This window comes from Pempheris klunzingeri, chromosome 12 (genome assembly GCF_042242105.1).
Source record: "Pempheris klunzingeri isolate RE-2024b chromosome 12, fPemKlu1.hap1, whole genome shotgun sequence".
NCBI classification, from domain to species: domain Eukaryota; kingdom Metazoa; phylum Chordata; class Actinopteri; order Acropomatiformes; family Pempheridae; genus Pempheris; species Pempheris klunzingeri.
This window is the reverse complement of record NC_092023.1, coordinates 18,823,488-18,846,730: the sequence shown is the minus strand read 5'-3', so window position 1 is coordinate 18,846,730 and position 23,243 is coordinate 18,823,488. Positions and strand designations below refer to the sequence as shown.

General features: G+C 42.9%; 1 protein-coding gene across 5 annotated transcripts; it reads right to left on the bottom strand.

Annotated features, from left to right (window-relative positions):
* Positions 1 to 837: 837 nt before the first annotated feature.
* Positions 838 to 22,994, bottom strand: LOC139210462 (kinesin light chain 1-like). Of its 5 annotated transcripts, none has more exons than XM_070840441.1 (16): positions 22,919 to 22,994; positions 15,883 to 16,153; positions 15,305 to 15,535; positions 13,654 to 13,735; positions 12,807 to 13,035; positions 12,615 to 12,702; positions 11,796 to 11,897; positions 11,101 to 11,274; positions 10,423 to 10,522; positions 9,158 to 9,210; positions 8,780 to 8,847; positions 8,367 to 8,475; positions 7,776 to 7,928; positions 1,681 to 1,805; positions 1,435 to 1,492; positions 838 to 1,317 (listed from the first exon to the last, which is right to left on the bottom strand). In XM_070840441.1, the coding sequence occupies exons 2-16, from the start codon at positions 16,129 to 16,131 to the stop codon at positions 1,243 to 1,245; spliced, it is 1,896 nt and encodes a 631-aa protein (XP_070696542.1). In that variant the 5' UTR covers positions 16,132 to 16,153; positions 22,919 to 22,994; the 3' UTR covers positions 838 to 1,242. The 5 variants fall into 5 exon arrangements, 4 of the variants coding, with proteins under 4 accessions (XP_070696542.1, XP_070696541.1, XP_070696543.1 ...); XM_070840440.1 differs by lacking the exon at positions 22,919 to 22,994 and adding an exon at positions 20,407 to 20,662; XM_070840442.1 differs by lacking the exon at positions 22,919 to 22,994 and adding an exon at positions 20,407 to 20,662 and having other exon boundaries at positions 13,654 to 13,732.
* Positions 22,995 to 23,243: the final 249 nt, after the last annotated feature.

Below are 23,243 nucleotides of genomic sequence, written 5' to 3'. Positions count from 1 at the left end.
CATGATTTGTGCACTTATGATCATATTTTATTTTACAAAGGATGTCAAGAAAAACACGGACAACATATGTAAAAGAAAAAGAAAAAAAAAAAACTAAAATCAAAAATAATAACCAGACATTCCAGTTCCTTTTAGTAGCTTTACTAACAAAAAAAATAAGCAATCAAAGACAGAAGACACCCATCTGAGAATTGTGCAAAATCTATTATTACCACACAGTAGAAATCTAGAGATGTATCCCACATCCTAATCACTGTAAACAACATTAGGAGATGTGCTCACAGTTGGCAGCTCAAACCACACAGGTTGACATGGCACCAGAGATCATTCAGGATGAATTAAGCATCATTTTTATATACAATTCTTTTAAAAAGTTAGACATTTTCATGGTTGTGTTTTTCAGCTCTCTGAGGCCATGAATGACTCGGAGATTGTGCTGGTGTTTTCTCTGCGATGCAGAAGGGAACTGGTGCAGAAAAAAACACACACACACACACACACACACAAAGCAGCAGCCTGTTTAAATTTCAAAACTTGCATGACCCTCGACGAGTCACATCGCGTCAGTAGGATGCACATTTCACCCTGTTTCCCAAAGCTTTGACCAACACCTCGCCTTAAATCTCAACAGGCAAATGTATAACCATTAAAATGACAATAAAAATCTTTTTTTTTTTTTCCTAACAGTGTAATCAAGTCTACTCAAAGCCAACAGTCCTATTTATTATATTTCTACATGAAGAGAAACAACCTAATCAGCACTAATAAAACAATGAATGGTACAGGAAGACATGAAAACGACATGAAGAGAAATGTACCAGAGCAGGTGACATTATGGCAACAGGTGAAGTCAAAGTGCAGAGTCACAGTGATTCTGAGAAGGGGGGGGGGGGGGGGTATGCTTTCTTGGCCATGTTTAGGAGGCACTGAGGCGACACCGATATCAGGAACAAGATTGGGGGGGGGGCACAGCGATCCATCCCTGGAGGCTCAAACCACAACAGCTTGAATTTAAAAAAAGAAAAGATGAACTTTGATGACTGAAAATGTCTTTGGGTCTGAATTTTGGAAGAGATGGGTCTTTGGGTCAGAGAGAGGGTGTGTGTGTGTGTGTGTGTGTGTGTGTGTGTGTGTGTGTGTGTGAGGCCCATGCCGTCCGGTAGTGTTGTTGGTGATCACTGCGGCTCAGAAGAACGAGCCAGAGGAAGGAGAGCGTTTGGGTCGGCCTGCACACCTGCCTGCTCAGTTTCCAGTGTAGAGATCCACGGTGCTGGAGCTCAGGCCCCGGCTCTCCCTGAAGTTACTGCCTCCCCGAGTCTGACGAAGAAACGCACAGGACACAGACGTAGAAGATACAAGAGGGGAGGATATGAAGGTTGAACCCGACGTTTCTGATAATATAACAGACAATCAATACGATCCAACAGGCCTCACCTGGAACGGGTCATCACTGGTTTTGTTCAGGTAATTCAAGGACGCAGCCCGCTTCATGCTGTTGAACAAACAGCAAGAAAACAATGTTCGGACTGTATCTGAGATCCAAATAATGATCATTCATGTAGCTTTGGAGTTCATTTCTACTATGAATCCCCAAACACTTGACGCACTACTTCAGTAAGCAAGAATGAGTAGAATTTGCATTTGCTGTCCATCACAGCAGAGGATTTCTTCTGCTCTTACTTGGTGCTGCGAGGTTCAGGCGGCCCGTTGCCCTGCAGCTTCTTCACCAGCAGCTCGCTGCTGCGGCGCAGGACGTCTCTGAGCTTCCCCAGAGAGCCGCTGCGCTGGAGGGCCCCGCTGCCGTCCTGCAGACACACACAATCATCAACACATCCACTCCGCACTCAGGCTGTGGGGACAAGAACTCAGTTCGTTTTTTTTTTTCTTCTTCGTTGTCTTAACCGTGTGATGTCGTTGTGCTTTAATTGTTGTGCAGGTCAAGTCCTGTTGTGAAAGGCTGGCTGCAGCCAAAGAGCACCATCGTGATGTTTTAAAAGTAAGCAAAACATGTGGTGAGCAATAAATGAGAGGGTGCGGACATGTTAGGCTAAGATTTGTAAATGTGTGCAGTGATACAGATAACATGCAATGCTAGCATCATTTCAGTTGCCAATAAGTGACGTTTCAACATAATCATCCTGAAGCATCAAGCAAGTCTACTTTTCTGAAGTCACACTGTTAGAATCAACCACAGTGACTCAAGTTTGTACAGGTGAACATGAAAAAAACATCCATCAAGCACAGTTACCACTGCCAACGTCTCATTGTGGCCCAGTGGTTGTGTGGTGCTGTGTTTTAGTTTCAGTTGGGAGAATTTATGTGTCTTTGTTGACAGCAAACTGAATCTCTTTGGGTTTTGGGTTGTTGGTCAGACAAAACAAGCGTTTGTCATCTGTCACTATATTCGATTTACAACATGTGTTGCAGTAGTTTATCCATCCATCCATTCATTTTTAGGTTAGTCTGCCGCCTGTCACACAGTTTGTGTTTTAATGACTAACTAACCAGTAAACACAGTGTCTCTAGCTCCCTCTGGCTTTGGTCTGGAAGCAGAATGTAATACTTTCTAAACTGTTGGAGGTGTGATCACTGTAATGCAGCACCTGCTTACGGCCAGCAGGGGGAACTGTGGGTAAATGAGAAGGTTTGCATGTACTAGATATCTGAAGCATTAAATAATCAGCTTCCACTAATGGCTCATTTCCACTCGTGTCTCCATCCGATGCAGAGAAAAGACAAAACTTGACAAATGAAAAACTTTATTTGAGAATACCAACAAGTGTTGATGCAATAATCTTCACAATGCAGAATGGTAAATATAATGCAGTCCTACTTACTAAGATAGTGCTTATAGACCTTACCATTTATGTTCTTCCACTTTAGGAAACTGAAGTCACACTATATATGTCAAGAATAGACAGTTCAATAAATAAGCATTCCACTAACACAACAATATTGTCATAATTATGTGATGTACATAGTCAATTCTTTTGTTCAGAGTTGCATTAGAAGTATAGGAGTACTCACTGGAAGGAATGAAGAATCAAGGCAAGTAGCATACTGAAAAGCCATATAGTGAATGCACTTGTCAAATCTATAAATACAGCCTACAATTACTCTTCCAAGATGTTAATGTTTTTACATTCAGTAAGTTAAACATCTGAAATAACATGTTGATCTTGAGGAAACACTCGCACTGTACTGTTGGCGTCTAAAAACATGATTCACCAAAGTGACAATGTTTACTTGCAAACAACTGTGTAAGAAAAAGGCAACACACTCCATTAAGCTTTGTGTTCAAAATACAGTATCCATGGCCAGAGTGGGCACCGTGACTGTACCACTGAAAACACACACAAACACACACTAAAACTACTGTGGAATCCAGGCCTGTCCGTCCAATCAGCACACTAGCTTCACTGGCTACGCATACGCCAACAAGTAAAGGCAATTCTGGGCATATCCGTCCTTTATTTTGAAAATCTTTTGTTATCTAGCAGTCTCTCAGGTGGCCAGTGTCTGTGCTGGATGCTCTGCTTGGTCTCTGCCGTCTCACTGGCTTTACAGCATCAGCCAATGTTGCTAATTCCCTTTGTAAAGGCAAGCTGCTGTGTACATATTGTACGAGCGTACAGAGCCTGTGTGAATACTCCATCGAACCAAGGACACAGACGCCAGCGAGAGCAGCTCGAAAATAAATTACCATGGCAACAACAGCTTGCTGTGATCTGACCAATTTGCTGTCGCCGGCCCTACAGGTCTTCAGGTCACAACAGGCAACACTATGGCGTTGCTGACGAACTACTGCCTTAATATTCAGCCACAAAATAATCAACATGTTAAAAAAAATGTAAACAAAATGATACAAAATTGAAATGAAAAGGAAATATATCTATAAAAACAAAAAAGACGAGACTCCCTTCTCATCTCCCACCAACCAGGCCATAATCGTTAAAAAGAAGTGACCTTTTTTAATTAGCATGTGTAACTATACAGTACCATTTATCTCCAAACTGTATGAGCCTTTGATCGCATTATTGCATGAACTAAAAACAGACGAAAAGAAAAGACCTTTCTTTAAAAAACAAAGGATACTATTATGGCTAAATACAGGCACCTGATGGAGGATCGCTTTGAGGTCAACTTTCACTTATCGTAACAGACTGCGAGTGCTCAAGGCAACAAACAGAGTGACACTGATGCACAGCAACTGTGAAGTTAATCATTTTGTAATATACTGACTCTGTGGTGATAGTGATCTGACTGTGGGCTGGAGCGATGTCTGGAGCCACGGCTGCCGTCAAAGGTGACACTGATCCTGTGTTTTTCTCTTTTGCCTTCTTCCAATAAATTAACTTTCCGTCTCCTATATCTAGCCAAATAAATCTGCTATTCAACTATGAAAAATTACGAATGGGTGCTGGAGAGAGGAGGAAAAATGTGCGAGTGGCTTCCTCACAGGGAAAAGATTTCACACACAATGATTTTTTTTTTTAATGTTAAGTGAGAGAAAGAGCTGAAGTGACGATTTCTGACACTGATGAGCGACACAGTGGGGTGGGGGTGGGGTTAGTGAGGGGAAAAGATAGAGAGAGTGAGAGAAAGAGAGGAAAAACAGAGCAAGAAGGGAGAAGACCAAACGTCCCAGTGGTTGTCAGCTGAACAGGGGACAGAGGTGACAACCAGGAGGGGGCTTTCTGAGTCTCTGCCGGAGGGGGCACCGGGAATGGTAGTGGAGCTGTTGGTTTGTTGGGACAGAGAAGGCCAGAGGGAACGACAACACACATCCTTTTGCTATTGTGTTGGGGAAGGAGAGAAGGATGGAGGAATAATCTTGATGGCTTAGGCCTGATAAAAGAGAAAGAGAGAAACAAGACAAAAATGGCATACATTGTAAGATCAAGAGATCCGGGTTGGGCTTCCCACGCTAAACACCTACATACTGGTAAATCTGAGCTTCATCTTTTTTCTACCGCTTCTACTGTTTTCTCTGTTAGCTGTCTCTCCTGTGCCGGGCTTACTGTACAAACAGCAGCAGCTCGGGTCTGGTTGTAGTTTCTGTAAAGCTCAGCTGAGGGACCTTGCACAAATAAGAGCACAGCAGCTGTGTTTCTCATTGAAACATGACTGCTGTCTAAAGGGCTGCACTACCACGAGCAGGTCAGTGATGCAGTAGCGGTAAGTGGTTGCAGTCACTGTGACTCAGCTATTTTTCTTGCCTCCCTGGGTAGCCGGAAGCCTGAATCTGGCACACTGCACCGTACCGGTGACTGTGCAGTGCAGACGTGGGACATCTGCAGGCATCAGCACTGAAACAGGCATATAGCCATTACACTGATGACTGGGAGTGATGCTGTGAAGAACATCTCTCTGTACAGTGCTTTGAATTCTGAAAAACTGCATTAACCTTTGCTAGATAAAACTCACCATAATCCTTTGATGCTAGCCTGAGCTTGCTCTGTTACCTTAACAGATGACTCACTATCTAGCTGGCCTTTTCATTATGCCACTATATAGCAACCCACCCAAGCGCATTGTGTGGAATGAGAGTTGAAGAGGGAGAGTACAATCCACTGAGTGAGAGGAGGAAATTTGATTGACAGACTGATTGGTTGTCATGGCAAGAGTAATCAACAAGGAAGTAGGTTAGTGACACATAGAAAAGGTAAAGGCAAAGGATGAGACCATGCAAACTAACAGGCAGCACACTGAAGCGTCAAAGAGAGCACGAAGCACATTGCAGACACACACGCACACATACTTGCAGGTCAAAACATGCATTTTATAGAGACACGCATACACGTACTACTAATTAACCTGAAGACAAACACATTCACTGACACGTATCTCCTCTGCATTACTTGCTTGTACACCTCCACTTAAATTAGTCCCATCTAAATGATGCAATAATGAAACAATTCTGATGCGCTTCACCTTCATCACATGATCTCTCGGTAAATATCTACACAGAAGCAGACAGCACTTTCTAAGCCTGTTTTCTAAAACAGTTGTAGTGATAAATGTTTGAAGCTTTGTAAATGAATGGATTGATGGAATGTGTTAAACATCTTTTTTTAGACAGAAGCTCAAGAGGTTTGTGACAAATTCGCATTCAGAAACGGTCTTTAAAAAGCATGAGGATGCCATGAGTGTGTTTTCCCTTTTGACTGTATGAATTTCATTACTAGTGCTGCAGCCGTGACGTGGATAAAGAAATGCTCACATACACCCAGCAGTCCATGCCATCACGTTTCAAAGACAAACACTCGGGTGGATACACATGCTGCCGCATTTGCTGGGGTGAATTTTGAAGCAGTGTTTAGTTGCTGTGTTATGCATGTGAACATGTGTGTAGGGAAGCATTCGCATTCACACAACAGCCAGCGAACAAAACCCCACCTTTGTACTTAATGTTACCCAAGAGAGAGCAGCGGCAGACGTCAGGTTAACAGACATTTCTCAACCATGTGAAGACACAGTGAGCGCACATGGTCCATTAGTGTGCATGTTAAGGGTGAGCCCGGCAGGCTGGCATTGCTACATGCATGTTTGGACTGGGTCGGTGCGGTGAAGGGCGCGGCTGCACTTAAGTGAAGGGGAGGGGCACAGGCTCACGCGAGGCTTCTCTGCTGGCACAATCGAGCCCTCTGGCTTGTACGAGCCACGCTGGAGGGTTTCTGCGAGCTAGGACACAGCTCTGGCGGTGTCTGTTTAACTGCATACGGTGAATATCATGCTTTCAGCGCTGACCTTTCATAAGGAGTGGCAAGTCCAAAGGGAAACACTGTGCAGAAATGACACTAACGATTGTTGAATCTCAACATTCTGGACGTTATAACGGGGTGATAAAAAAAAAAAAAAAAGCAGGATGACCCATTACTTATACCTTCAACCATCCAGTTTACTGCAGAGGGATGAGCATAGAGGATTATTGGGAATCTCATCAATTGTGTTTAATGGTGGAAATGTGAGACATCCTAGTAGGGATTTAGACAGACTGCATCTCTGTGAGTGCCACATAAACAAATAAATATTTAATATGCTTCCAGGGTGCCACAGCGTGAGCTTGTGCCTTTTTGTTACCGTTAAGCACTGCCAGCAAAACAAGACGCTAGGACATTGTTGAGCAATGAACGACAAAATAATGAACATCTAGTCGGAAGCAGACTCATATGCTGTCAAAACAAAACGTCAGCATGCCACGACATTCAATCAGCTTTGCATTGAGGGATTTCCAGGTTAACCTCATGAGAGGAACAGGGCACATGTACACCGAGCTGATGGACTGGTACAGATACAGATACAGCGTGTGGCCCAATCAAGAACTGGGAATGAGCACTGTTAATGTTTTGTGAAAGGGTAAAAGCAAAGTAGGTTGTGCAACTTGGACTTTGCTTCCCAAAATGATGTTACTCATTCTAATATACTATTCAGTTTAGGATGATGTGTGATATTGACATCATAAAACAGGTCACACGGGAATGATTTGTGCAGTTTGACCACAGTGAAGAAAGGGCTTCCTCTGAGGTGGCTTTCTGATGGCCTCGTATTATTTAGGTGCAGGAGCCGAGTAAGTCCCTGCTTCATAATCACTGCTCACCTAGAAAACTCTCGCTCATCTAACCTTTCACCTTTCAAATGACTCGTGTTATTTTCAATTCTATTCATTTGCAGGGTGTTCTGTACCAGTCCACACTCTGACATAAACAACGCCACCTTGTTCTCCAGTGAGGTTAGTGGGTGTGTTGACTCGACTATAGTGGATTTGTACTCACCCCGTTCCACTCCACGCCCATACTCACTTCCTCGCCGGTCTCAGAGCCGCTCTCATACTTAACGCTGGTCAGGCTGTCCCTGCTCCTCCGCCTGTCGCCCTCTGTGTCCTTCAGGATCTCCACCACGCGTGTCTGGTGGATGGGGTCAATGCCCTGATGGGGGTAACACACGGGTACGACACACAAACAAACAAACCAAACACATCATCATCAGAACTTGATCGGAGGAAGACGTTAGCTTGTCGATATGGATGAGAGTGCAAAGTTACGTGGAGGTATTAATGGGGTTTTAGGTTTTCTGTGTTTTTTTACTGTCACAGTGGCATCGCAGGGACATGGGAACATTTTAAATGACTGTGAGATGGGAGTGAAGTTACAGAAGAAGGGTGGAGGCTCTATGGGGGCTATCAGTTAGAGACAAACCACTTACTGTGTTGCTCTGGATCCAAAGCAATGTAGAGAAAGGGAAAGAAATATTATGAGATTTGTTGTCCTAACACGGGGAACATACTTAACAATTTACAAAAGCAAGAAATGATAAGGTATCTGCATGCACAATTTGACACCGTCAGGTCAGGAAATGCTGCTGACCTGCTTGCGAGACCTCACGGCGCACTCCTCCAGCGTCTCGGCAGCCTCTAGCTTGCCCTGTCTGCGGTACAGGGCCCCCAGGTTCCTCAGGGTGGTGTTCACTGTAGGGCTGGACACGAAGACGGCCACAACAATATTTATCCAAAGGTCATTTAAAGAATAATATGGTTGGAGTAAATTGACATTTTATGCAATATACTGCAGGAAACACATTGGAGGGTTGAAAAATAAACAATGGATTAAGACACATTTAGTCACATTCCTAAAAAGACAATACAAGCAAATAAAACCTTTTTCTACAATATACTGACTTTATAAAACAATAAATGCAAAGCGGTTCATTTTGGACCTTTGCCCTTGTGTATGTATTTATGACAAAGTTTTAAAACCACGCTTATCACGCTCTGCCTCACCTGTTGACTTTGCAGGCCTTGTACCAGCCTCCGTACTCTCCGTATGGAGTGTTGTCTCTGTGCTTGCCCTGGAAGTAAATGAGGGAGAGGAGGAAGAAAAGAGCGTGAAGGGGTGTGGTGGTTTGAACTGGATCAGCAGCATTCTTCCTGTGTTTACATATAACTATCACATGCCCACAGGGGCTTATATTGTGTGTGAAGGACGGCGCCTTGAAAAAAGATTGCATTTCACTTTCCAGGACGCAAAACAAATTGACCCTTTTTCTTCCCCAGGACACAACCTTGCGTTTGACACATTTGTTTCATTTGCAGTGTTCTACATATTTGCTCTGCTTTTTGTTCAGAGTGACACGAGGTTGATTAGACAAAGCCTCTCACCTTGCTCATCTCCTCTCTTTCCTCTGCGTGCATCCAGATGGGCTTGTTTTCAGCTGCAGACAGACAGACAGGAGAGGTGGTCTGCACACAGTACAACAGGACTGGGAAACAGATTATCTCCTTGGTCTCCGGATGTTTCATTGAATCCATAACCAACTACTCATGATGCAGGCAGAGCTTGTCATATTACCCTCCTGACAAGGACAGTAAAATCAGCCACTGAGCAGCACAGTTTGTTTATTAGTCTGTCAAATATACCTGCGTCTTAGCAGGGAGACAACCGGTGAACCACAGTCTGTATTGACCTTAACATATTAAAACACTGGCTAAATATTCAGTTGATAATAATATAAAGATTTATTCATATAAAATACATTCCTGTGCAGTAACATACATATTTTTCCCCCAAAAAGCTTATTCTCGAGTAATTTTGAGTAAACATCTCAACACAGAAAACACTATACTGGTTAAGAGACAATATGATTTTGTCATAATTATCAGCATACTATTTTCAGATACTATGACCGCACAATTAAAAAGTAACCATTGATTGTATTCATGCGACAGCTTCACTAAATATGCCTTTCAACCCCTCACACAGAGTCTAAAACATCTTGAAATTAAAAAGACATCAAACCTTTTGTTTGATTTGTGACTATTTTTTTAATTAATTTTTTTCCAGGGGACTGTTGGTGCTTTAAGCTGCTGCGCTGCTTCGCCTTGACATTCAACTTTCCAATAGGTCTAAAAGAAATTCTGAGGACTATTGACAAGTTAAGTGACACATGAAAAATAAAACTCAGGAAAATGTGAAATGCTTTTGCTTTTGCTCAGAAAGCGTCAGAGCGATCTATCGTTCCTCTTTCAAAGCAGTCAATCTAATCTCTGGAGGAAGGCAAACAAAAAGCTTATCTTAAACTAAAAGAGAAGAACATTTCATCTGTCAGACAAGTAAACTCTTCATTTCTTCCAAAAGTTGCTTAGAACATCGTCCACTTTTTAACCGTCTGTCCGTCACTGACCCTGCTTGCTGGTGTGAGACAAACGATAGGTGGAAGATCAGAAAATGGTATGATATGGTATAATAATGTATATTCTGACAGACTGTCTAATGTAACCCACCACCGTTTTTCTTGGGATAACTTTGAATTTACTTAATGCGTTTCTGAGTTAGCTGAAACAAGAATCTACACCACAGCAATATAGAAATGACCTTTTAAGCCTGTGCTGCCACATACTGTACAGTTTCCACTATGAGGCCTTACCATCAACAGATCCAAACTCTTTCTCGTGGGCGCGAGTCAGAATCTCTTTGTACAGAATCTCAGCCTCCTTGTATTTCCCCTGTTTGAGGAAGCAGGACGCCTGAAGAAGAAAGAGAAGTAAAATAACATTATAGCATTGGATCAAACGGCCCATTGACTCACAATGTGCCCCCTGAGAGAGCAGGAGCGGTCTGTCTGCTTATTTCTCCTGTGCACCGTGACTCATGAACAATGATACAGTACTGCGGAGCTTCTCCATCATCAGTGTGACAGGACAGAAGTAGGAAGGAGAGCTACTAGAGGCACTGCAGAAGGCCTACTGGCTTGGTGCCCTACAAGCAATGCTAACTGAAACAAAGTTGTTTGATAAACACTTCTGAAGACGGTGGCGCGTGCTAAAAGAGTAAAACATCATGTACAGCTGCCTTTTTTGTGACTTTCATTTAAAAAAAAAGTAATTGTGGTCAGGCACGGTGAAAAACTGAAAAACATCAATTGATGAGGATTCTGCTTTCAATACAACTATGTGCAGTCTGCGGTTACCTTGGTACATTCTCAGCTCAATAGGGACTGTGATTATTGTTCAAATGAATAGTATTCCAAAGTGAAAGGGTTTGAAACAATGAGGGGAAAAAGCAGGATAAAAGCTGACGTGGTTGTGGTAACTTGGTCCCTCACCAGGTTGTTCTTGGTTTTGGCCACATTAGGATCGTCTGGGCCCAGCCTGCACTCGTAGATCTCCAGGGCGCGGCAGTAGTAGTACTCCACCTCCTCGTACTTGCCCTGGTTCTGACAAAGCAGAGCCAGGTTGTTCAGCTGTTTGGCCACATCTGGGTGATCCTTCCCCAGGACCTGGGGGAAAACGAAAGGCAAATGTTTTGAATTAACATTTCGGTCTGTGTCTCTGCCCCTATTCTGTTGTTTAATGTGTGCGTGCTGCAGGCACTCAGGAGATCTAATAAAAGGCTGGCTGATCAATAGAGAGGGCCCAGAGTAGAGCTTTCAGGCAGACAGAGACTCATTGTACCCTACTGAGCTCTGTAGCTTTATCATGTCTCCTATCTATCTCCTGCCTCGTTCCCCAACGTCTGCTATCCATTTTCAGATGTGCTCTCAATTAAACTCTCTAATTCCCCTCCGACGCAGAAATGGCCCCTGCGGAAACTACACAGGCAATTTAAGAAAATGATTTTCTCTTTTCTCTATTTATAGCTGCTGGTGTAACAGTAGCTGAAACTAACATTTTGGAAATATTATCACTGTTAATTAGTTAATTACAATGAGCTAATTGTTCACTGGCTTAGTCTTGAGACCAGGCCTCGATAGCAATGCTGTGGACGGCTCTACTGGTGCGATCCAGGGATATGGCCTACCTTTTCTCTGATCTCCAGAGCCCTCTTACACAGAGGCTCGGCCTCCTTGTACTTCCCCCTCTTTCCATACAGCACAGCCAAGTTGTTCAGCGTTGCGGCAACCTGGACATGCAGACACAGAGAAAATCCAAATAAGACTGCTTCCGTTCTCTGCTTTGCTTTCATACTAGCACTTTAGCTTCACGGTATCGGGACAGGATACACTGACTGTTGTGTAATGACAAAATGTATATTGATCGATCAAGTCTTTTCCATAGATCAAAGGCAACGGGATTACACCAGATGGTAATAACTTGCCTTTGTGATTCATTATTATGATCAGACTGAGTGGCAACAGTAACAATATGAGGAAAACTACTAAGACCTCCAAGCTGCAGGGACAAGCACTGTGCTTTAATAGCTTCCTTTAGGCTTTATGAGGTCTTTTGGTGCCACAGTGTAAATTGATTCTTACAAATCTTGTCACAAAGGCAATGAAACACGGAGTATATTCTAATGTTTTCCCCTTGGTCATTGTATTCCGATTGGGGATTTTGTGATTTGATTGATGCTGGAGGTATGAGCAGACGTTGAACAGTTGTGATTGATTTCTTTAGCCTGCAGGCACATGGTTAAAATCCATACTTTAATAGTGGACAAAATCCATACAGGCTGACTGACTATACCAGTAAATACAGTAGACTATGTTGTTATTGCCTCCCTGTTGAAGGAGTCCTCAAGCGAACATGAGCAAACACCAAAAGAACAATCTGATCAATCTAAAGATGATTGTGTCCACATGAGGATATGGTTGCCATGACGATGGTGAGTGAGTCTTACAGCTGGATGGTCTTTGCCCAGGGTTTTCTCCCGGATGGACAGAGCATCATTGAGCAGATGGGCGGCCTCTTTGTATTTGTTCTGATCCCTGCAGGAGTAAGAGGAAGAGACATGATAAGCAACATGAAAGGTAAAAAAGGAAAATAAGTATAGCAGAACTAGCAAAAGCTCCCATATGGAGACATTTCCGACCTATAGACCAAGGCCAGGATGTTGAGCATGGTAGCCACGTCAGGGTGGTCATGTCCAGAGGTCTTCTCCAGGTCCTCCAAAGCCTGCTTGCAGAGGGGGACGGCCACCTCGTACCTGCCCTGGGAGGCATACTGGATCACCAAGTTGTGCAGGGTTCTCAGACGGGCTGGGATCTCATAGCCGCCCTGCTGAGCTGCAGCCACAGCCGCACTGTTGTGTTGGTGCTGCACTGTAGGGTACACAGGCCACATGCACAAGGCAAAGGTCAGCTTGGATGTCAAAGGGAGAAAACTCCAACCTGATTACATTGCTAACTACATTTGCATGCACACAATGTTGTACTTTCAGGGAATAATTAGATTATGGGGATAATTCAATTACTATTCAGTGACATCGCACAACATTATCTAACCCAGTGTCCTTGTCTTACACGGATAATCAGGTTCATTTACTAAAGAGGGATGTAACACCAGATAATCGGGCCTATGTGATCGTAATATCAAACTGAAAATACAACATTTGTTTATTCAAAGCAAAAGATTCATGCATGTTATTAAAAAAAAAACATTGAACATTCAGTTGGAAAAATTGCTGTAATTTTGACAAAAACTAACCTAAACAAAAAACATAATTATATGTATCATGCTTTAAAAGTCTCAGTGTTTCACTAATTGCTTTTTGTGATAGTGTAAGAATCTTTTTTTTGTAATTACATACTATTAGTGTATTATTAGCTTTTCTTTCTAAATGGTGACTAAACAGGAACTATACGTTATCAGGTTTTTCAGTCTTATGGGTGAGTAGAATCTTAATGTCATGCTGAGTTGCTAAATATTGTTGTTCTTACTTCCTTGGCCATGCTCCTCCTCATCATTGGGAAAGAGGTCGTCCAGGGAGTCCTTCGGCGTTTCTCGGTCCTTCTCCTCCTGCTGATGAGATAAAACAAACCTGCCAGTCAGATCCTCCAACAGAGAACAGGAGTCACAGATATATATCAGATGTGTGAGATCAACAATGCCATAAAAGAGACACAATACAGATGCTGAGCATCAGCGATGTCATTTATCATCCGACAACACAGTCATGTAGTAAGTGTCACTGAGTCTAATCTTTTAACCTCTTAGACTCCACTTGCCCGCTGGTGTCCAGGGTAAGGGTTGGGCTCTTTTTAACTGTAACCTTTAAGACAGGAGAACTGTCAAGAAACACAATGTAACCCTAATAATACCTAATATAGCATAACCTTATGACATTAAATATATGCAATTGGTGGCATCAGACCATTTTGACCTATATATTCAACACTCCACATTGGATTCTAAGAATAAACTGGACTCGTCCATATTCGTCAAAGAATTTCATTGCATTTTCTGTCTGCTACACTATGCATATCTGTTCAGTAAATAAAAACAATAAGAGATTTCTATTTCATAGGGTCACACTGAGATAGACAGCAGCCTGCTAGACATGAGCCACGCATCACACATTTCCTGCTGAACTCTCCTTATCCAACTTACAAACATGGACACACGTCTTGTCCTGCACCATAACTTGCTGAACAAGATATCAAACAAACATTCACCAGGGAGAAGTGCACTGCTAGCATCTGGACAGCTGATTAGCTGCTCATCTGCAGCACATTAAACGGCACGTTGAAAATGTCACTTGAGGTCGGTTAGCCGGTCTGCCAATGACTTGTGGCTGCAGTGCAAGTTGATAAACTTTAACTCTAGCTCCCTAGCTGCTGTCAATCACACAACACATTGACACACCCCATCAGTAGGCAAAGACAAAAAGCAGCATTTCTGATATTTCCCTAAACATCTTTTTTAACCTTTAATACCAAACTTCGACAGTACATTTGAAAAAATACACTGATATAGACAGAAAAGAGGCCTAAATGCAGCAGCTTGTTAAAAGCTGGGGAGTGGAAAAGCTGCTTCTAGAGCAAGAATAAGGATCCCTCGGGCTATTGGCAGGATGGGTTCCAGTGGAATTAAGCAGTTACAGCCTCCTTTTGTGACTAAGAATAAGGTCAGTGTAAGCAGCAATTCAACTCCACCATCAGATCAATGAGCACCCAACTAGAAAGGCTGGAAGACCATAATATTCCCTATTCCTGTCACAAACATCAACTGTGTTTTTTTTCCGTATCAGATATCGTTGACAGTTTGCTGCCCTTTACAGTTATTACATTTATGTTAGTTCACAGTGCAAGATTTGTATTTTCCAACTATTTCTTATGATAACTAACATCTACATTTCAACAGTGATAAAAAATACAATTACAAACAAAAGTACAATACATTTCAAAGAATTCTGTTTCAGTAGGAACAATTTATCCAGCACACATAAAACAGTGTAATGAATACCTTAATATAAATATCAACGCAATCTCACTGAAGACCAAGTAATGATCATCCTGTACGTGCATTTTAAATTGTAAGTGAGGGGCTTCAGTCTTGATCTCAGGCTTACTGTCAGAGTTCAGTACTTACAGTGGGTGAGACATCTTCATCGTATTTCTTGAGCTGGTTCATGAACTCCAGGTGCTTCTTTTCCTCCTCCAGCTGGGCCACGTTCTGCTCGCTCTTCTGCAGCTTCTGCTGGGTGTTGGCCAGCTCGTCCCGCAGCCACTGGTTTTCCTGACAAAGCCTCCTCACCTGCGCACGCAGCTTCTGCTTCTCCGACTCCACCGCATTCAGGTGGTTGGACAGGGCCATCATCACCTGGGATGGAGACAGCATTGGAGAGCAATGATATTTAACAAGGACAAACTGTTGCAGCCGCAAGGCAGGAGAGTGCAGAGTGGGGCTGAATCTGAATGAATCATGATCATCACACCAGCTCAGTATAGAATGAGGAAGCTGTGAGGAACAGACACACACACATGGTTGTGTGGGTTAAATGACACAAATCTACCCCACTGTGAACCATTCTCTCTTTTTCTGTTGTTGTTTAACCCACTTCATTTTACAGAACTTCTTTTACTATTCTTTTATTTACTAACTGTATCGACTCATTAAGTGAGAAGATATCATTGTTCCCTGCCCATACCTCTACCACCCTGCCTTACCTGTGCCTCTCCCAGGCCCAGTTCAATCATCTCCACCGACTTGCGGAGCAGGTTGGATTTCTCATGCACCAGGTTGGCCTCCTCGTCCTTCTTTAGGCACTTGATGGTCTCCAGGAGGCTGTGGAGGATGGAGTTGTGCTCGTTCTTCAGGGCCTCCAGACCCTGGATCACCAGCTTCGTGTTGGAGATGATCTCCTCCTGAGAGAGCTTCTCGAGCTTCTCTTCCCGTGGATACACCATGGTGGACATCTTCTACGTAGCTCAGGGAAACCTGTGCAGATTTTAAAAATGGGGAACCAGCTGTTACAACAGGCTAACCCACTGGACACTGTGGGCAAATTTAAACAGCAGCAGCTGCCACATTAAAGGACAGTTTCATAACTGTCCTCCAAAGATGCAGCTGTGCTTGTTATACACTGAAATCCACAAAACAGAACCTGAGGGCCTGTCTGAGCTGCAACTTTCTTCTGTCCAATCATACATTTGAAAAGATCTTTCACACTATAAACCACCCATGGCATTCTCTGCTGGAGGGACATGACAGTAGCCACTCTCCATTCTCTGTTTTAAGATGTCAGTGTCTGACAGTGTAGAGCCCTTAACGCTGACAGACTCCACGAAATTTCTGTTTGCTGCTAATGAGGTCGTAGCATGATCCAACAGTAACGTGACAGTTAGAGGGGAAAAGGAAGTTTTTGTCACTACAGTGTAGATACCGAGCTATGCAGTTCAATATGGTAAGGAAGAAAAGGTAAGTAAATAAGACAACTGTGCTCCAATGGAGTCGGGATGAATTTCTCAGCTGCAAAAGGTTGAATGAACAGCCACATGCAAATTAAAGACACGGGTAGAATAGCTGTTGCTTGCATGCATAACTGAGGGCCACAGGGACATATTATTCTGGTGGACAGACTGTTGGGATTTGGCACCTATAATAAGCTCTGGTTGGGAGTAGGGCAGCAGCTTGCAGTGTAACAGAGGGCACACAGATGCTGCAGTGTGAGTGCCTTCTGGTGCCAGCACTGTATCCAAACAGAGGCCTAGCTGGCTGCATGACTGGCTCAAGAGTTAAGGGAGGATGACATGACAAAAAGTAATACCCCAGTAATGCAGCTTAGCAGCAGACCAAGACGCAGAGAAAAGCTCAGTGTCAATAATATTGTGTTTTGAAGAAATGTCAGTCCTTTGGTGAGTGCATGGAACATGTGCTATTTTCCCCAAACAATCTGAAGATGACCTATGAATCACTGTGCCATGTCACTGTTAAATACATCGTGGAAATGTCAGTGCAAAAGGTGAGCCAGCCTTTCCGGCTGGGGTCCAGGCAATGCTGAGCGAGTGCATTATGTATTTTAGCAGTAGCAACGATAAGGGGTTATGGAAGAGGGGGCTTGCAGTAATAAACACCAGCTGAGAGCCATCTGCCAAGAGAAAAACATACTACACCATTAGTGGGCCACTCCCTGCGTTGCCACTTGCATTTCAGGAATTGTCTGTTAAAGCAGAGCACTGGAAAAAATACAAGACCAAAATAAGCCCTAAACAACTGCAATAAATAGCTATTTGTGTTGCAATGCAAGAACGGAAAAGATGCAGTAGCTTCTTGACAGAGGAAACCTGTGACAAGATTTTTCTTCAATGTTCAGTGAGAGGGTTTGATTATAGATATGATATGATGATATATATCGTACGATGGTAGAAAAACGGCTATCATTTTATATTATGCTCTATTGTATACTTTTACTTTTCATTTATGTCACTAATCATAATCTTGACAGTAATATTTGGACGGCACATTGAGGGCAAAACAAAATCAAAAGATATTTTGCATACCATCATAGACTATTAAGGAAACCTGAAAATATACAAATTTGAGAGGCTTGGAGCCAGGTAATATTTTCACTCTAATTGATTATTAAAACGGTTGCTAATTAATTTCTTCATCTAATTTCTGTCGGCTAATCATTGCTGCTCTAATGACTGCACACCGTAATCTGTCCCAGCACAACCAAACACAACATATCTAACTGCATCTGATGTCAGCATCCACTAATTACGTCCCTGCTGTGATGTTATGTATGTCACATCATCACAGCTGGGCTGCTGGGGAGTGATATTTATGATGCTAATATATTTCATGATGGACACGACACAAGCACACGGGGGCAGCTACTGTGGATGTCAGTCTGTGGAAATGAGCTTTAATCAGGATGACACTGGAGCCTGTGTACCACCAGCTGGAGGCTCTGGATAGGCAGGAGGGCAGCAGTGGGCGATAATAAAAAGTGTCAGGTAACCCAACACTATGCATGCCAGGATAAACTGAAGGCATATGTATCTCTGTTCTAGGGTGAAAACCTCTCAACTTGCAAATATATTGTTTTTGCTTTTCTCCCATTTAAAGGCCTCAGGTTTATGAATGTGCTTACTTAAATCCATTAAAGAATTCAAAAAATGCATCGTGTTCATAGGGGACAGAAAGTCTGGATATAACAGTTCTGTTAAAATCACGAAACCTCTGTAGGTAAAAGCCAAAACTGAAGGGTGGAGAAGGTCTGAAGAAGCAGACAGCATCTTTTTTAAGCCATTAAAATGCAGAATTGCTGACTGCTTATTTTTACCCAGAGGTGGCGTTGAGCATCTCCCATCTGCAATTAAGTGCTTTACTGCACTTCATATACAAGCATCTTTTTACTTTAATTTTACAGGAAGAAACACAAGAGCAGTAAAATGCAAATTCAGAGAGACAGCCAACCTCTTCAGAGAAGAGCAGGATGCTTAAAGGGCAAGATCCATTAAGCATTTTTCATACAATACCAATGAAACATAGCATATAATCATATAAACACACACATATACATGGAAGTCTCTGGACTTGTATTTGCTGCTAGTTTAAAAATCTTTCAACATTTACAGAAACAGACTCGGTATATAAAAGTAGATCTGGTAAATACCACCATAATACAAAACAGTATTATGGTGGTTGTGGTATGCATGTATGTTTAGGGTGCCGAAAACAAAATGTCCACAGGGCTTACAGTCAGCAGGTGCAAGTGTGCAGAACAGTAAAATGTGCTAATGGTGAAGTTGGTTTGCTGGTAAGAAGTAACACGTTTTTCTGCGTGACCTTAGGCCCACACGAAAGAAAAACAACACAGCACACAGAACTGAAAGCAATGTTGTCAGGAGATTGTGGAGTGTCTTTAAATGACATGCAACCAAATCAGGCTGAACTCTCATTTGCATGGCCAAAGAGATGACTGCTTTGTGCAAAATTCTGAGTTAAGCAGCATTGACAGTCACATGCTATATAAGCACTATGTTACAGAAAAGAATGAGCTCTAAGTAAAGATAGGGTAGGGATTATAAAACATGTATCTAACTTCACACGCAGACACGTCAGACAGATGAGAGGTTTGTGTTGCCATCAGTGTCTACAGTACATTTCTGTGTGTAGTGTGGCGCCAAAGCTCCTACCTGCTCGGAGCAAGATCTTTGAAAGATCAAGCATATTCACAGATCAGACAGCTCATTACCCTGTACAGTTACTCTGAGTCTCAGCAGTTTAACACCTATGTGGATGAAAGGCCCGACTAGCTGCGTGCACACAGAAGCTAACAAAGAGAAGAACCGCTTTCATGTCAGACGGGGGAGAAACAAGCAGCTACGCCTTGATAAAATGTGCAAACACCTGTATCAAGGACTTCTGCATTCTTCAGGTGGCTGAAGTTAATATTTTCCGAGGTTTTAAAGAGGTGAGGTAAAGTCCAACTGTTGTTTTTCTTTAAAAAGCTTGCTCCTGAATTAATCTTTAACATTTACGTTTTTGTGTTTCATATAAATCATGTGCACATAAAGCAAATGAAACATAAATGCAATGTGTGCCAGCTGTAATTCATGGATCCCACAATATGACTCATACTGCTCAAATGGGCCCTCACCGTGTGTATGTTGCGCATTACACTATATAGAAGCAATTATTCAACTGCTTTGGGCTTACACAAATATTGCTGAGTGTTCAGTATCAGCGAGCTAGTTGGCTAATGAGAAAAAAATGCTCACTTCTTGCAACAAGCACAAAGTAAACATGGCCACATGGAGGAACCATTTTAAACACATCCTTCTGCCCACTAGACCTACCATTTTAATATAAACACAACATAGACAAGACATCATGCTTAAACAGAGTCCCTGCCTCTCATCTGTACTTTGCAGCAGATGGAGTTTTTCACAAAATATAGCTTTACAATCAGGGTGCCATCGCAAACCATTAGAGTGGCATGTTTAAACAACATATACGACCATTACAGTGAAATTACTTAATCTAAGCAAAGTGGTCACGGCTCTTTCTTTTTCCTTGAGGAAAAGCCATGGGAAACAAAATATGAAAAGCAGACAGATTACACCCTTCAGGAACCTTTATATCCATTACCAAAAAAACCACTAAATGCCTGCTATGGGATTAAACCATCCATCATTCGTGCTGGCAAATGTTCCTACAGCTTGCTGGACCAAAAAACTAACCTCAGTTTCAGTGGTAGATCACAGCCTCATGGTTTGGCACGGAGAAAAGCTGATGAGATAATGCCTCCTCCTACACGCCAGCAAAGTGCATCATAAAACTGCTGAGCTAATCCAAAGTGATCCTCCTTAAAAAGAAGAAGGAAGCCTTCAGGGCGAAGCAGAGGAAAATGGAAATGATACTGGATGGCAGTGAGAGTGATGAGTGCCAGTGGCGGAGACGGGAGGGCGGGAGCTGCTTGCAGGATGACGGTGACCTTCCCACTGCTCCGTCAGAGCAGCCAACATCAGCTCAGGGCGCACATCGAGAGACAGCTCCGCCCACAGCGGGAGGAGAGCTGAGGAGTGTGGGGGAGCGGGTCGGATGGGGGAGGGAGCCACCCTGATCTAGACTCTGCTCTTCTATACTCATCAGACACAAAGGGAAAAGGTCTAATGAGACACAATGGAACAGACTGAACGACTCTATTTGTGGGCACAAAAGGAGCTTCAAATGCCACCAAGACTTCAGGCACAAACAACAGCTCAAGGTTAAAACCCACCGTCTCGTGCTAATATACAGTCTATCTGACAATACAACACTGGTTTATCTATAACTCCCAGCCGTATGTTCTCACATTAGCACCAAACTATAAATGTCTGGTTAGCCAATAAAACTAATTGAAGATTAAACCATTTATCAGCAGGCAGCTTTAGCGGTAGCAATCAACCCCCAAACTTTACATCAACAAAATCCTGTTTGAAAGTTTTAGCTCAGTGTTGTTTTGATGATGTAGATTTTATGGACAAGTTAGATGACTCACCCTTGCACGGCGATCAAAGGTTGTAGAATGCTGCAGCAATCGCAGCACATCTACCCCCGAAGCCAATACGAATGTCCAAGAGGACAGCAAAGGGTTATGAGAGACAGTTCAGTGTTTAAAGAAACAACTCTGTGGTCTCTGTATTGACTGCTTCATTTCCTTCTGAGCAGTGGAAACCTGGGTTATAATGTTTGCCGATCCAGAGCACCACTCTTTATTAGTTTCCATCCCCAGAGAGGTCTCAAGACTCACATTATCACACCTCCCTTTGGCAAACATCATAATTTCTGCTAATCCCTCCCGACAATCACTGCATTACACTCATTAGAGAACACTGGGCTTTTGCACACTGATCTCCAAGGAGGATCAGCTGAGTATCTCTTAATTGTGGAAAGTCTGCTTCTACCAAGTGCAGAATCTGTCTGACTTTGGAGCTGGATAAAAACTCATTAAAGGCTGCCATTTTAATTTTTAAAAATGCATTTGTTGTGTTTGGTTTTACGCAAACCTGCAGACAAAAGTTTAAATGGTTGTCTTGCAAGCTTGGTGAAAAGCTGAACTTCTCAGCAAGCACACAAGCATTACACAAGCTATGGAAAAAAGACATCTTTATGAGAGGGTGTGGTGCTTGGTGACGAATACTAGGAATTGGAAAAAGGCAGACTGCAGTGTGTGTGTGTGTGTGTCTCTCTCTCTCAACAGGCCAGAGGCCGATCTCTGCATCCCTCCAGACACACACTTCCTGTCCACTTGATGAAGTTTGACACCAACAGATCACTTAATCTTCCTCAGTTTCCTGCACAAGCAACGATCCAACACACTGCCCGCATCACTGCCAGACACAAAGGAGAGCTGGCCATCAGGGAGGGTGTGGCAGTGCCTGGGACAACCAGGAGGGAAGTGCCACTGACTCTGTCCAGTCATCCAGCACTGCAGTCAGACAAGCTGCTGCTGGAGGGCTGTTTTCCCACTAATGCCTGTCTGAAATATGTCAGCCTGAATTCAGCTACTGATGCAGGAAGAGACACCAGGTGGAGCACCTGCCTAACCAAACGCGTTTAAAGTAGAAAATGAGCCACCTGTGTGTGTAGCACAGTTCTACAATGATATAACATTAGCAGAGTTTTTTAAAAAAAACCTATGCCAAGCACACATTTGATAAAATATCGTGGCAGCTGCGTGTCAATGACTCTGCACAATCTTATCTTGCTTGGAGCGCAAACATGGACTCTTCTAAAAAACACTTCAAAGCATAAAACAAAAGACCAAGTGGTCTGTCATTTGACATGAGTGCTACTAATTATTAGGCACGCAATTTCGATTTGTTATGACTTTCGCAGTTCACAGCGGGGCTGTGCTGTTCTACGTATCCATCTACCGGCTATTTAACATTAAGTGCTGCTTTAACCCGAATATTTCCTTCAGTTGTTAGATTTAATACGGTATTTTATGGATGAACACTCATTGATTTAGCTATCCTCACAATGAAGCTTTCTTTTTTTATCTGTTCGGCGCTCCGGTCGGCTACCAGCTAGCTTCAGCTAACTAGCTAGCATCACCACTCCCTGCCTGTTACGGGTTCAGCCCGTTCAGCGCGCCGAGCCGACGCTTTATAGACACGCTGTCTTCAATGGAGACTCCGTAAATACGTGGTCATATACAAGGCTCACACAAGTACAACATTAGTTAGTGAAAATACTGATGTCACTTACCGAGAGCTAGGACTGACGGCTAGCTCAGCCCCTTTAAATCCAAAATGTCTCCAGCACGGCAAAATGTTCCCAGCAGCCACTGCGGCGGAGTTGATGAATAGTGACGTCATGTTTTGTTTTCGCCACTTTTCCTCACAGAAATGATGATGAAGATGATCTATCTATCTATCTATCTATCTATCTATCTATCTATCTATCTATCTATCTATCTATCTATCTATCTATCTATCTAATCCATTGATTACATTTAAAGTAATGTAATCTGATGCTTTTAGACTACTTAAAAATCAAAGAGAGAATATTGCACTTTATACTATTTATACTT